The 15008-nt window shown below is 53.9% G+C and overlaps 1 protein-coding gene across 5 annotated transcripts; it reads right to left on the bottom strand.

Annotated features, from left to right (window-relative positions):
* Positions 1-2: 2 nt before the first annotated feature.
* Positions 3-14881, bottom strand: HMCES (5-hydroxymethylcytosine binding, ES cell specific). Of its 5 annotated transcripts, none has more exons than XM_027523004.1 (7): positions 14864-14881; positions 14372-14577; positions 8915-9058; positions 8037-8162; positions 6176-6357; positions 2082-2274; positions 3-919 (listed from the first exon to the last, which is right to left on the bottom strand). In XM_027523004.1, the coding sequence occupies exons 2-7, from the start codon at positions 14552-14554 to the stop codon at positions 683-685; spliced, it is 1065 nt and encodes a 354-aa protein (XP_027378805.1). In that variant the 5' UTR covers positions 14555-14577; positions 14864-14881; the 3' UTR covers positions 3-682. The 5 variants fall into 5 exon arrangements, with proteins under 5 accessions (XP_027378805.1, XP_027378804.1, XP_027378803.1 ...); XM_027523003.1 differs by having other exon boundaries at positions 14853-14869; XM_027523002.1 differs by lacking the exon at positions 14864-14881 and adding an exon at positions 14797-14844.
* Positions 14882-15008: the final 127 nt, after the last annotated feature.

Raw genomic sequence — 15008 nt, forward strand, 5'->3', positions numbered from 1 at the left:
GAGCCCCCTGCCAAGTCTTTTTATTGTACAAAAAAGCAGTTTTGACAGCAAAAACCCCAGTTGCCCCCATGCTTGTGACAAAATCATTCCTTTGGACCGTGGCCAGGAGAAAACAGTTCCTCCCACCGGCAGCATTTTCTAGACAGGTTATCAAATACAGTTTATTCAGAAAAAAGACAATGTTTTAAGAACCTAACTCCCAAACACTGAAAGAGCCCATAGGCTGAGCAGAATACAGCCTCTGCTGAGATCCGCCAGTAGGGACGGGCTCTGAGGGCGGGCCCACCCGGCCACCCGGCCAGCCGGCCAGCCGGCCAGCCGGCCACCCGGAGAGGGCTGTGGGCCAGCGCTCCCTCCCTTCCCTCGGAGCTGATTGGGTGGCCCGCGCCTCTTCCCAGGTTGCCCGCCCACCCCGCCGGGCAGTCCTGGTCACAGCCAGCACGCACTGCCCGGGGAGGCCGAAACCCTGAACACTGAGCTACGATGGGAGCCACTCCACCACTCCCCAGCCCCGGCAAGTGCAACCTGTGATCAACAGTAGGATTCAGCACCTCTCGGCTTGGAACTCCCCCAACACACACACACACACACACACACCACACACATACACACACACACATGACCTGTGATTGCGTGGTATTCAGCGCTGTGCCCCTCGGCTGCGGTCTCCGGAAGACCTGCGCTACTGCGTGTGAGGCCGCTTGGCCACAGGCTCTTCCTCCTGCCCCTGCTTCAGCCATCGCTCCAGGAGGCCGGCGCTGCCTCTCTTGGGGGTTACTGGGCTCTTCTGCAGGAACTGGCTGGACCACTGGGGCACATCTGGCTCTGCTTTTTGGGGTGTTCTGGGCTCTTCCTTTTTGGGTGACTTCGTGGCCAGCCACTGCAGCATCTTCTGGCTGCTGGCGCTCACCGTGAGCTCCTAGGAGAAAGCAGCAGCAGCTCAGACCCCCAGCTCGAGCTCCTGGGAAACCGGGGAAGAGGCGCTGCGTGAGGCACTGGCCTGGGCACGGAGATGTGGCCAGGGGCACGAGGAGGGGAGCAGGGCGGGTTCCCAGGGCCGGAAGGGAGAGGGGGCAGCTCATGGTGGGCGAGACCGGCCACAGAAGACAGCGGGCAGAGAATGAAGCAAGCTCAGGAGAAAGAGCTTAGCCTGAGCAGACCATGCGGGGAGCCAGCTGGAGACGCAGCCCTCAGACAGAGGCTGGGTGAGAGGGGCCTGCTGCTCCCTGCGCCTGAGCCCAGCACAGGATGCCAGCTCTCCAGAGCGTGAATTATTCTGCAGAGAAGACCGTGGCAGACATGGGGCCATGTCTGGTGCAAAATGAATATCTACAGTTGCATTTTTTGAGAGACAGGTAATGAAAAGCGCTACCAGGGATACAAGGCTTTGAGAGAACCAAGAGAAAGAGGCTGACGCTGACTGTAAGTGTGAAAACATAAGAGGCTTTGAGGGAGACAGGGCGGGGGCTGTGGTTCTGTCTCCATCCTCCGGCCACCGAGGAGCAGCTGCTGCCCCTGCCTCATCCCTGGGTATCAGCGGGGCCAACTTCTGCTCCGGGGCTTCTTATCACACAGGCCTCGTCTGTCCACCTTCCTTTCAAAATACAGCCCCGTGATCCCCGCCAACTCTACAGCTTGTGCTCCTTGCAGGAACATTTTCCAGTCTCCTGAAGGAGAATGAGGATTGAAATCCCCCCATCTGGTAGCTGGGAAAGCAGAGAAAACAGATGGAAACACGTCTCCCACTCGGTTGGCAAGATAGACGGTCCTGGTCAGGGCCCCTCTGTGCTTTTCAGGCGCCCTCCAGACGAGGAGTGCTCAAAGCTGGCTTCTTATCACACCCACCCGAGCAGCTTCGTACAGTCACAGAAGGCCCGGCCCAGCCTGAACACTGACTGGCACGCGCCAGGCCCGCCCACAGCCCCTCTGAGAGTCACGGCCCGGGGCTGCCTTGCTGCACGAGGAGGACGAACTGTGGGTGCTTTGGATTCAGCCTCTGGCGGTAAAGGTCCCAGCGTGCGCTGAGAGGCCCCTCGGAGCAGGTGGAGCTCGGCAGGGACGGGCGGGTGTCCGGGCCCTACCTTTCCGGCCAGCAGGTGGAGCGGCAACACACACTCGGGAGCGTTGTTCCAGGAGCTGTTCACCACGGATGACACCCGGTGGAAGGCGATGTTCTCCGTGGGGCGGATCAACTTCAGAGCTTCCTGAGCTGGGACCTCACCGAAGTCCAGCCACTTGGAGACCGCCTCTTCGCCATCCAGTATGGCAGGCATCCTGGGGGGTAAGCGCAAGACAGGGGTTGGGGGCACCGGGCTGGGGGGTCTAGTCAGCTGATGCACAGGCTGCCCCCTCCCCGTCTACACCTGCACGCTGTCCCGTGCCCCCGGAAACAACAGGGCACAGAGCTCAGCACAGGAGAGCCAGCTCAGAGTGTGGTGGTGAAGACCGTGCCCGGTGCTGCAAGTGGGTGCCCTCCCGCGCAAACGCTAGCAGACTGGTGACCTTTATGGCGCCCTGGCCTAGACGTCAAGGGAAAACAAAGCCTGGGAAACCTGTCTGTCATTAAGACCCCAGCCTTCCCACCCACAAAGGTTTATGTAAGGAAGAGCTATCTCTAAAACTGTGACCGAAAGGCAACCCAAAGGCAACTGTGGCCGAAATGGCTCAGAAAAGCGAAGAGGCCGCCCCAGACGACTCCTGGTACCCAGGAGACGTTAGGAAAAGAGCGCTTGTTGAGCTTCCAATTTTATGTTCTGGGCTAGTGCAAAGCATGCACACACTTCATTGGGGGATGGCACGGTTGAATTTAGGAGAGAAATGTATGAACGTTACTTTTAATAATTATTGTTACTTCAACAAATCAAACACTTACTTGCTTTACTGTTTTATTTTCTGGCTGCAGCGCACAGTCTGTAGGACCTTAGTTTCCCAGGGATCACATTTAGGCCCCAGCAGGGAGGGCGGAGGCCTGACCACTGGACTGCCAGGGAATCTCCCAAGATATACTTTTAAACAGTATTTTAAAATGTCTGACATCTAGATTTACAATGAATGGCATCTTTGCATTGTATCACAACTTCATTGGCAGTAATTGGCAGCAGTTTACTTAACTGTATAAAATAGTGGAACAAAATCTTGGATTCGATGAAATAGGACTTTATGGTGAATTAGCAAAACTAGAACTATCATATCCCAGGAAAGCATCATTTCAGACAGAATGCTTAGGGCAAAGGGGTTAAAATAGATAATCCAATATGTGCCATACTGAATTTTTTTCAGCAAAACATCATAAAATGATCCCTGAGGGCACTGAGACCTGGCAAAAGTTGTGAAAGCATTACACAAGTATGTCGGTTCTGCCAATGCTTGTTTTTAAAATGAAAATTTATTCCAGTGTGATTGACTATTAGACAGCAATTTAAGCATAATGCACACTTTGCATTTGCTTATACACAGTTTTACCTGTGAGGAAACCCACTGTGAACACGGAAAATGTCACCCTGCCGGGCTGCATCTTGTGAGACGCGCCTCAGACACCGGCGGCCTCGGCCCAGCGCATACTCTCCAAAGTGGCGGCCTGCTCTTACTGTGTGCTTGTAAACGCTTCTGTTAAAAAACTGCTCATTCAACACCTCAAACATGTCTAAGCTTCTGGGCTCAGACATTCTAACCGGTGCACGAAAACGGAGAACTTTTAAGGCTTGGGGAGAAGGGAGAATAATAAACCATCTCGAAAGCCAGGCTCCCCGGGTGGCTCAGTCGTAAAGAGTCCACCTGCCAATGCAGGAAACGCAGGTTCGATCCCTGGGGTGGGAGAATCCCCTGGGGAGGGAAATGGCAGCCCACTCTGGTCTTCTTGCCTAGGAAATCCCGTGGACAGAGGAGCCTGGCGGGTTACAGTCCATGGAGTTGCAAAGAGCCAGACACAACTGAGCGACTGAATGACAGCCTTGAAAGCAGGAACAGAACACGTGGTGTCTCCTGGGCAACAACACAAAGGACCCACAACAGTGAGGGGCTGGAAAAGGGGCATCCACGGCCAGACGGGCACAAGCAGCCCAAGAGCTGCAGCAGCCAGGCTTGAAGGAGCAGACGCAGTGGGAAGATCGCTCGGCATGCTGAGAAAGCCAAGCAGTGAATAAAAAGGGGGGCTTTCTCACAAAGAGAACGCACTGTCTGTACACAAAGACCACAGGAGAGCACGGGGGCTCCTCGCAGGGCTCTGATGGCGGTCTGCGCAGCTCCAGGCACGATGCTGGAGTTAACTAGGGGAGGCGGCCCATCGCATCAGAACGTTCAGTTCTGATTAAATATGTATCTACTGTGAAGGCCAAAGAATGCTCCAACTACCGCACAATTGCACTCATCTCACACGCTAGTAAAGTCACGCTCAAAATTCTCCAAGCCAGGCTTCAGCAATATGTGAACCGTGAACTTCCTGATGTTCAAGCTGGTTTTAGAAAAGGCAGAGGAACCAGAGATCAAATTGCCAACATCTGCTGGATCATAGAAAAAGCAAGAGAGTTCCAGAAAAACATCTATTTCTGCTTTATTGACTATGCCAAAGCCTTTGACTGTGTGGATCACAATAAACTGTGGAAAATTCTGAAAGAGATGGGAATCCCAGACCACCTGACCTGCCTCCTGAGAAATTTGTATGCAGGTCAGGAAGCAGCAGTTAGAACTGGACATGAACAACAGACTGGTTCCAAATAGGAAAAGGAGTTCGTCAAGGCTGTATATTGTCACCCTGTTTATTTAACTTATATGCAGAGTACATCATGAGAAACACTGGACTGGAGGAAGCACAAGCTGGAATCAAGATTGCCGGGAGAAATATCAATAACCTCAGATATGCAGATGACACCGCCCTTATGTCAGAAAGTGAAGGGGAACTCAAAAGCTTCTTGATAAAAGTGAAAGAGGACAGTGAAAAAGGTGGCTTAAAGCTCAACATTCAGAAAATGAAGATCATGCCATCCGGTCCCACCACTTCATGGGAAATAGATGGGGAAACAGTGGAAACAGTGTCAGAGTTTATTTTTCTGGGCTCCAAAATCATTGCAGATGGTGACTGCAGCCATGACATTAAAAGGCGCTTACTCCTTGGAAGGAAAGTTATGACCAACCTAGATAGCATATTCAATAGCAGAGACATTACTTTGCCAACAAAGGTTCGTCTAGTCAAGGCTATGGTTTTTCCAGTGGTCATGTATGGATGTGAGAGTCGGACTGTGAAGAAGGCTGAGCGCCAAAGAATTGATGCTTTTGAACTGTGGTGTTGGAGAAGACTCTTGAGAGTCCCTTGGACTGCAAGGAGATCCAACCAGTCCATTCTGAAGGAGATCAGCCCTGGGATTTCTTTGGAGGGAATGATGCTGAAGCTGAAACTCCAGTCCTTTGGCCACCTCATGCGAAGAGCTGACTCATTGGAAAAGACTCTGATGCTGGGAGGGATTGGGGGCAAGAGGAGAAGGGGACGACAGAGGATGAGATGGCTGGATGGCATCACTGACTCAATGAGTGAGTCTCAGTGAACTCTGGGAGTTGGTGATGGACAGGGAGGCCTGGCGTGCTGTGATTCATGGGGTCGCAAAGAGTCGGACACGACTGAGCGACTGATCTGATCTGATGAAGGCCAGCCTCGGAGGAACAACATTTCAAAGGCAGAAGAACACATCCCAGGATTTAAGACCGGAAAAGACAATCATTTCGCATCACCTTCCTCCCACCAGGTGACAGTAAGTCACAAGCTGCGACTCCTCCAGCACAAGCTGACTTCAGGCCTTTTTAAGGTATGGTGCTGTATTTACTATAACTTCTTTGTACTTCTTAACCACGGAATGCATGCTACTGTAGTGTGGGTTTTATTAGATTCCTATTATTTTTTAACTGGGTCACTGACAAAATGTTTAAGTGTTGTCTCCTTACTCCCACTTTTTTGTAAGTTCTCTGGATTTCACTGTGCAGTTTTGCATAGCGTGGGAACTTCCAGGAACGTGTGTCATATTACAGCCACGCAGACTGTACCTGGATCTTGTGAATCAGGCTTTGTTTCCGACTCTCTAAATCTGTGCATGCAGAAACTCTGAATTCCGGAAGCTGCTTGTTTAAACCCAAAGACGACAAGCCCTGCCCTGAACCCTCTGAACGCAGGCGCGGGGGCCGTGCTTGCCTGTTGTGGATGTCGTTCAAGACTTTGCAGGAGTCCACTGTGATGATGCTGTAGGAATAGAGGCAGTCTCCTCCCGCCGGGGGCTCCCAGCAGTCGAAGATCCCGGCCATCGTCAGCGGCCTCCAGTTGTCCCAGACCTTCTCCCAGTCCTCGGGGCTGGCCACAGCACCCACCTGCTCGGACTGGAAGCAAAGCCACAGCAGATCAGGCACTCCGCGGCCACCCTCCCCTGCAGGCAACAGCATGGCCCTCATCTCCGCACGGAGGCCCTGGACCCACTGTCAGAGGACAGAGGCCTGGTGGCAGAGCCTCCCTGAGGCAGTAGGTTTATGGCCCTGGCACGCTTTCACGATACAGCCTAACACCTCCCGTGGCATTCAGGCCTTCCTCGATCTGGAGCCTCATTCCAGCTTTCACACACAAGGGGAACTTGCGTCCCGCCCAGCTGTCGGTAAACAGCCCACGCGTCTCGAGGAAGTCACTTTCCTCTTCCTACCCGAAAGGTCTTTTCTGCCCGAGCTCAACATGCCAACTCCCACTTGCCTTCAAGATTCAGCTCCCGGCTTCCAAAGGCTGGGAGTTGCCTCCACCTTCCCTCTCTACAAGAGCAGATAGAGACTCTCCATAAGCGTAACTTTCCCTAAACTCATCAGAGAACTCAGGTCATAGGGCAGCCACTTAGCCTGAACTGTAAAGCAAAGACAGGGTCATCCAAAGGGAGAGGAGACCCGACTACGGGCTTCCCAGTGGTGACAGGAGGCAAACAAGGCCTCCTTTATACAGCAGCTAAGCATTCAGATAAAATGACCGTCCAACTGCTCTCTGCAGAGCGCAGGCTCGCCCAAGAGGGCTGCAGGTGTCCGGACCAGCCTCCGAGGGTGCTCATGAGACAGACAGGGCCGGGGATGGAGGAAGACTCCCTGCCCGGCGTGTCCAGGTGCTCAGGGACGGCAAGAGGCCTCACCACACCCTTCTCCTCCAAGGAGCACGAAGCTTAAGGAGCCAGGGGAGAAGGGATAAAGCCTGTCACTCCTAAGAGTCAAGGGAAGCCCCGCTGAGGCTGCAAAAGGGCGACAGGAACAGCTCTCTGCTTCCCTGGGGAGGAGCAGGCTCACCGAGAAAGCCCGAGAACTGGGGCCACAGTTCCGCTTAAGACGAGGCTGAACCAGGACAGCAGAGAGTGTGCTGCAGCCTCTGCGGATGAGCAGGCCCCAGGTGATGGGCAGCAGGGCGTGCCTGGGGAGAGCGTCCTGAGGGCTTCAAAGCGCGGGGAGCAGGGGTCTTGAGGAAAACCCTCCGGAAAACCAACCCTCACCCTGAACACGGGGCAACACCAGACAAATAGTCGAAGGGTCTGGTGCACGACAAAACCCAAGTCCAGCCCAGCTCCTGACAAGACCAACTCAGCCTAAGGGCGGACACACATGTGCACGTCCAGAGACAAATATGACTGGTCTCCGTCTCTCTCCTACCTCCTATGTCTGGCAACCAGTAAAAAAAAAAAATCTAAGATACACAAAACAGCCAGATAACCAAGGAACTGCTAAGATACATAGAAATCAACAGGGCCGGACTCAAGAGTAAATAAGAAAGAAGAGTGAACTTAAAAACAGATGAGTAAAAACGGCCCAGCCTGAAACACAGAGAAAAAGAATGGAGTATATAAAATGTCTGGAAGCTACGGGACAACATCACACTGTCTAACACATGCATGATGAGAATCCCAGAAAGAAGAAATAATGGGACAGAAGGAAAATCTGAATAGATAATTTATGGCTGAGAATTAAAAAAAAAAAAATAGGAAAGACACCCAACCGAATATCCAAGAAGCCCGAGAGCCAGAGAGGACACGCTGCTGCACCTTCTCGGGCTTGACCTGGGGGAAGTAGATGAAGTAGGGCTGCCGGTGGCTCGTGGCCTGACGTCGCTGCCACTCGTAGAAGCCGTCCGCCAAGACGACGCAGCGTCTCCCGTTAACCAGAGGCACCTGGGGGAAAGCACGGGCGACCTCAGAGCGGGAACCCCTGCGTCACGTCTCATAGGTGTGAAGTCCCCCCTGCGTCACGTCTCATAGGTGTGAAGTCCCCCCTGCGTCACGTCTCATAGGTGTGAAGTCCCCCCTGCGTCACGTCTCATAGGTGTGAAGTCGCGCGTCATGGGTGTCAGAAAGCTTAAAGAACGTGCCTAAGAGGAAACAGGCGCTGTGGAGACGCTCTCCAAAGCTGGCCGCCCCGGAAGCGAGCCCCACCCAGCAGGATTCACAGCGATGAGGTCCCCTCCCTCGGTGACCTCGGGCGGCTCGGTGTAAACCAAGGAACACAGCAGAAGCGATGCTTGGGACTTCTGAGGCAGGGCCATACAGCCCCGCGGCTCTGCCCGCTCCCTGGAGGGTAAGCAGGGTGCCGCGTGAGATGCCTGACTGCCTACCCTCACGAGACACGTGGGCGGGCCTCCCCCTGTCCCCGCATCCCGGCCGAGGACAGGACACGTGGGTGAGAAGCCACCTGGACGTCCAGCTGTCCTGCGACGCGAGCGCTACATGAGAACCTCTGGGTGGGTACCACGTGTCCAGCTGGGCCCAGCAGCCCACGACTGAGTGGGAGAAAAAGCCCCGCTGTCTCACCGGGGTACAGAGAACAGCACTCTACAGCGACAAACGGGACAGTCTGGAGCTGTTTCGCAGGCGTCCAGGTGCCGGCAGTTCTGACCGAGAACCGCCGGCACGCGTGCCTCTCCTACCTTGAAGGACCGCTTCTCCATGATGGTGTCACTGCGGCAGTTGCTGGTGTTGATCTGCAGCTTGGAAAGATCCGCTTCCTTGAACCAGTAGGGGACCAGGCCCCACCGCATGGGTGCGATGATCCGCTCGGACGAGTCTGCGTCCTGCCACGAGAACGGGTGCGGTGCAGTGAGGAGACGGGGAGGACCCTGCAAACCTCCTGGAGGGCACGCAGCACGGCACTTGGAGGAGGGGATGGCAAGCCCCTCCAGTGTTCTCGCCTGGAGAATCCCAGCGAGGGGCCGGGCAGGCCACAGTCCCAGGGGTCTCAAGAGTTGGACATGCCTGAGCAGCTAAACCACCATCACCGCCAGTGTTGAAACGCAGAGAGTAGATGACTGTGGACAGGGAGAGCTCCTGCCAGCAGTTCTAATGAATTCTCATGATATGCGTGGCTGGCGTTCTCAGGCTGCTGCTGCTGCTGCTAAGTCGCTTCAGTCGTGTCCGACTCTGTGCAGCCCCATAGATGGCAGCCCACCAGGCTCCCCCGTCCCTGGGATTCTCCAGGCAAGAACACTGGAGTGGGTTGCCATTTCCTTCTCCAGTGCATGAAAGTGAAAAGTGAAAGTGAAGTCGCGCAGTTGTGTCTGACTCTCTGCGACCCCATGGACTGCAGCCTACCAGGCTCCTCTGTCCATGGGATTTTCCAGACAAGAGTACTGGAGTGGGGTGCCATTGCCTTCTCCGGCGTTCTCAGGCAACCGTGCTTATCAGGATGGTGACGTTCTGCCTGGGGGTTGGGGGGTACTAAGAGGTTCAGTTCCTGTAAGCTGTGAATCAGTGCCGGCCACAGGAGAGGCAGGCTCTGAGGCCCTACACCGCACGTGGCCCAGCTCTGATAAGGCACACACGACAGTCATCCCATGGAAGGTCCGTGCTAAGACAGGGACACACGGAAGGACGTGCGCCATGCCTTGTGAGGCCACACAGACGCTGAGCGACATGATACGATGCTACGGTCTACGGCCCTGTTAAGTGGTGCGCACAGGCGTGCTGGAAAAGTTCAGCGGACAGTGATCTGTGAGAGGGCGCCAAGCGATCAGCTCCTTGGGAGGTGCAGAAGGGGGGATGAGGTGAGGGGGTTCTCGGACTGGACCCCACAAGAGGAACAGGACTGGGACAAAGAAGAGGTGGCAGGAGGGACCAGAGGGGAAATCAGAGGCCGAGCGAAGACTGGGCAGGAAGTGGTTTTGCGCAGCAAGCGTACAGCAAGCCTGGGGTGCTATTTTTAGGAGGCCCGTTCACAGGGCTGGCCCTCAAGCAGCATGTGAGAACTTGGCTTTTGAGAGCGCCCCCCTTTTCCTAACTGATTGGGATGGTGTCCTATGCCCGCTTCAGGCAGGAAACGAGGTTCTTGCTGAGCACCGGCTTTCCTTATGGGCGTCTGCTGCTTGCTAGGGAGAGCGCCCACGAGACCAGCCCCCAGCAAACCCTGGGCCTGTGTCTAATGGGTCTCTCTGGGCAGAAACGCTGCACACGCGTTACTACCTCTTTCATGCTGGAGAAAACTCGCTCGGTGTGTCCCCTCGCTGGGAGGGAGGAAAGGTTGTAAGGAAGCTGAGCACGAATTTCTCCAGATCTCTACTTGCTTCTGTTCCCCTGATTCTGCTATGTATCCCTTCACTGCAATAAACAGTAGCCGCGTCACATGCTGCCTTTTAAGCAACCTCCAAATGCGAGAGTAGTCTTGGGGCCCCCGCCCTGAACGTACGGTTGCTAAACTTTTTTGGGGTACCTGGCCCCCTGAGAATTTGATGAGACCGACAGATTGAAATGCACACACTGTTCTCTCGGTACAGACACTGGGCTGGCACAGACTGAGCGGAGAGTGCATGCTGGGTTCCGCTGCGGGGGCACGGTGGGTCTGCTGAGAGAGGGGAGAGGCCTCTACACCAGATGCGCACAGACTTTTCTCTGGAAGGCTAAATACTAAGTATTGCAGACTTTGCAGCCCCTACAGCCTCTGGTATGTTAATAAAACTATTACAGGGGCAGAGCAGCCAAAGGCGACAGGCGCATGGATGCTGCTCTGTCCCAGAAAACTGCATGTAGGGAGATGACCAGAGGACCCTGCTTTCTGCCTCCTGAGACCCCAGACTCCAGGGAAGAGACAAACTGTACCTGCAAGGCCTTGCCCTAATTCCTCACTGGTGAACAAGACAAAAAGGTTTTCTGAGTCACCAGAATGAAATCCACAGAGAGATGCTTCCTATGTCCAACAAGCATGTGGAGTTAAAACTGAGGAGACAGGCGGCCTGGCAGAGGAGGGAGAAGCAGACTTTTCCTGCAATGGACCAGACAGCGGGTATTTGTGGCTTTCTGAGCCCATACAGTCTCTGCTGCCACTCAACTCAACTCTGGCATCCTTGGCATGTCAGGGCAGCCAAAAAGCGGGCATGGCTGTATTCTAATAAAACTGTTTCATAAACACAGTGCACAGGATTTGATCCCATGGTTTGCCAATCTCTGGAATAAAGGCAAGAATAAGGTGTTCGTAAGAAGACCCTGGTTAGATGTGTGGCATGGAGCAGGCACACAAGTGTTAGTTTAATATTTTTCGAGGTTGTGACTAAAACGAAGCCGCAAAACCTACATAAAGGTGACTGGGGAAGCCATGAGAATAAAATTTCTTAGAGAGTAAATCAACCACAGGATGAAACCTGCGGGAAGTAGGAGGGGGTGGAGAAAAAAGGAAAACGGAGAACTGGGGGGAGAGTGCAGTCCAAGAGGGAGTATCTAGAGAGCATGGCAGGACGGAAAGAGGGGAGAGCAAGGGGCTCCGAGAGCGCGGGACACCGTCTAATAGGCCCCTAGGAGGCTTTCCCTTTTTGTTCCAGGCTAATGCATCACCGACTCCATGGACATGAGTTTGAGCAGACTCCAGGAGTTGGTGATGGACAGGGAGGCCTGGCGTGCTGCGGTCCATGGGGTCGCCGAGAGTCGGACACGACTGAGCGATTGAACTGAACTGATGCCCCAGCTGCGCTCTTCACAAGATCCTGTCTCATTTCTTTCAAAACCTTGCCTGTTAATGAGCCAACCCCTCCCCCACACACCACAGAGCCATGCTTGTCCCACGCGCAGTCAGGTTTCGCAAAGTCACCGCAAACAGCGCGTCAGGGAAACCCGAGAGCGGCTCTGGGGGAAACACAGTTAGGTGGCCAGGAGCCTGTAGTGATGTTTCGTTAACTGGTCCGTACACAACCGCGCCTTCTCTGTATTTCTGTGCAGCACGTTTACTATTATATGTTAGACTTTATGTAACATATATTGTCAGTTCATTACTTTTGAATTCATGACCAACAGCCACAGTAACTCATGCCTGAGTGAAGCGTCTCTGACACACGCATGTTCTCTGTAAGGCATGTTACCTCCTTCCTGCTTTCAGGAATCCTAGCCTGCGCTTTACCACTATGCCTGGAGACAATTTTAAACAGTGAGATTGCCGGCAAAAAGCACAGAAATGCAAAAAAAAAAAACCATCAATAAACAGACCTCAAGAAAGACACTTGTTTATAGTATAAAAGCCGAAACAAGAAGGTGGAGCTTTGATCTCAGCTGGGAATGCGTATTTGGGACTCATATTTCACCACTCTATGTCCATAAGGGACTCGAAAGCAACATGAGTATTATTTTGGGGGGTTCCAAAGTAGGCCAGTGATGCTGCTAAACATTCTACAATGCAGACAGGTCAGCTTCCCACAACAAACATCTCAGTCAAAGTGTCAGCAGTGCCGAGGCTGGGAAATCCTCCTCTTCCAAGTTCCACGCGTCGCCTTTTAACTTGACTGCATTCACTCAACAACTGGAAACCCAACCCAGGTAGGGGCTGCCCCACAGGGGACATGGTGAATAGAAAGTTCTTCTAAGCCAGAATACTGCGAGTACTGCTCAGTATTACTCATCTCCTCCTCTGCCCCCTTGGGCTTGTGAGCAGAACAGCTGGTAGCACTGGGGTTGGGTAAGCAGAAGGGGAAGCAGGGTGCAAATTGGCGGTTTCAGATGCAAACATTCCAATCCACACTCGGGCGTGGTCTTTGATGACGTGGATTAACAAGCTGACATGGTTCTACTTTGGCTTTACGATTCCACAGTTTTTCATTTTCAGATAAACGAAAACTCAACTATTTATCAAAACCAGGAAATCCTAGCGATCTTTATAAAATTTATGAGAGATGTGGAGTCAAAACATTACATCAGTAAATGCGCAGCACTGCCAGGAGAGGGGGGCTGTGTGTTCAGGAGCCCACCATCGCATTCCTAGTTCCAGGAAGCATCACCGGAGCGGAAGGGTGGATGGGACCTTCGTACCAGCTGCCCCTCACCGACTGGGTAACCTGGGATCACTCACAGTCTTTCTGCACTTCTGTCTTCACACCTGTTAAGTTTTCTTCCAGCTAACATTCATTCTATAATGAGGTGGTACAAAGAGAACCATGGCTAACACTAAGAAACCGCATACAGCCAATCCTTGTCTCCAGATTATGCTTTCTTCTGAAATGTTTAATTTTTTTCCTTTCCCAGTCAAGGTTTCCCATAGTATTTATTTTATTTTGATTTTCTGCTAATTAAAAAGGTTTTTTTAGTTTCAGTGGGGAAGTATGCACCGACTAAAAACGGCTCGAGTACACTATTTCATGTAAATGGCTTCACTCAACCAAAAAAATCAGTTATCTCGTGTGTTGATTTCAAAATACGGTCTTCCTAACGTAAAGATGAATCTTCTGACTACCATATAAACACGACACTTCTGAAGAGCACGCAACAGGGACTTCCCTGGGGGTCCAGTGGGTAAGACTGCGTCCACTACCCGGGGCGCAGATTCAGTCCCTGGTAACCAAACACGATCCCTGCATGCTGCCTGGTGGGGCCTAAAACTTGAAAAAGAGAAAAGTATGCAAGAGGGCTTCAAGCAACTTCATGAAGCGACTTGTGCATTACGGACCAAATCGAAGAAAAGTCCAAGATGGAAACCATCAGAATTTAAAACACATCAAAGATATTCAAAATATCTAAGACATGGAGAAACTATCACTCTCCAGAATGAAGCACTTTTACTACACGGCATGTATACATACATTCCCCCTCTCTCTCTCTCAGGAGATAAAGCAAGGAAGCAAAACATTATAAATTATTGACCACTCCAACACTACAGAGGTAGATTTTATAAACACAAAGAAAGCAATTAAACTTTGGAATACCAGACCAAACACCTCTGTTCCTAGCTTCAGTTAAAGATAAAACGAGCAGAAAGGGTAGAAGCTTCAGCGTTCAAGAAACATCAGAGGTGTTGCAGACTAGTTTTAACGCTGCCCTAAGCCTAGAGAGTCTGATAAGCTGGACTCCTAAGGAGCATAGCGATCCCCCCGCTCTTTTCTTTAAGATATCTAAATGACCCAGATCAGGTCGGCGCTCACCTTCTCCAGGTGCAGCCGGGACAGGAGCACCGGGCTGCTGGAGCGCGGGCTCTTGTTGTACGAGGGGCAGTACCGATCTGGGTCCCTCCACTCCGGGAGCCGCTGGTGGCCCTGTCGGTCCCGGTAGGCGCAAGCTCGGGCCAGGACCTCCCTGGGCAGGTGGCAGGACGTCCGGCCGCACATCCTCGGCGCCCACACCGCGGGTCCTGCGCGCGGAGACCGGGGGAGTCGGACTCGGGCCTCGCCTCACGCGGCCCGCCTCTCCCCGGCCCCAACCCCGCCCGAGCGCCCGGCTCCCGGGAACGCCGCCCGCCTCGCGGCCCGGCGCGGCCCGGCGCCAGAAGGGAGCCCCCCCGCCTGGGCCGCCTCCCGCCCAGCCGCGCCGCCGCCCGCAGCCCCGCTCCGCCCGCTCCAGGACCGCTGACCCTGAGGGACGAGCCCGCCGCCGCCCGCGCCCGCGCCCGCGCCCGCCGCGTCTCACCCGCCGCTCACCCGTCGCTCTGGCGCGCCCGCGGGCCCCGCCCCAGCGGCCCGTCTGCCCCGCCCCAGCGGCCGCCTGGCCCCGCCCCGCGACAGGCTCCGCCCCGCGCGCGCCGGCGGTTCCTTCCGGCCCCGCGCTGCACCCACTCCCGCACTG

The sequence above is a fragment of the Bos indicus x Bos taurus genome, chromosome 22 (genome assembly GCF_003369695.1).
Source record: "Bos indicus x Bos taurus breed Angus x Brahman F1 hybrid chromosome 22, Bos_hybrid_MaternalHap_v2.0, whole genome shotgun sequence".
Lineage (NCBI taxonomy): Eukaryota > Metazoa > Chordata > Mammalia > Artiodactyla > Bovidae > Bos > Bos indicus x Bos taurus.

Bases quoted from the DNA above. Each gene is read 5' to 3' on its own strand.
- HMCES (XM_027523004.1), bottom strand. From the start codon at position 14,554: ATGTGCGGCCGGACGTCCTGCCACCTGCCCAGGGAGGTCCTGGCCCGA. The intron at 6,358-8,036 runs GTGCAGCAGCGT...CTTTGCTTCCAG, and splicing joins CCCAGGTCAAGCCCGAGAAG to TCCGAGCAGGTGGGTGCTGT. The intron at 2,275-6,175 runs GCAAGCACGGCC...CTTACCCCCCAG, and splicing joins TTGAACGACATCCACAACAG to GATGCCTGCCATACTGGATG.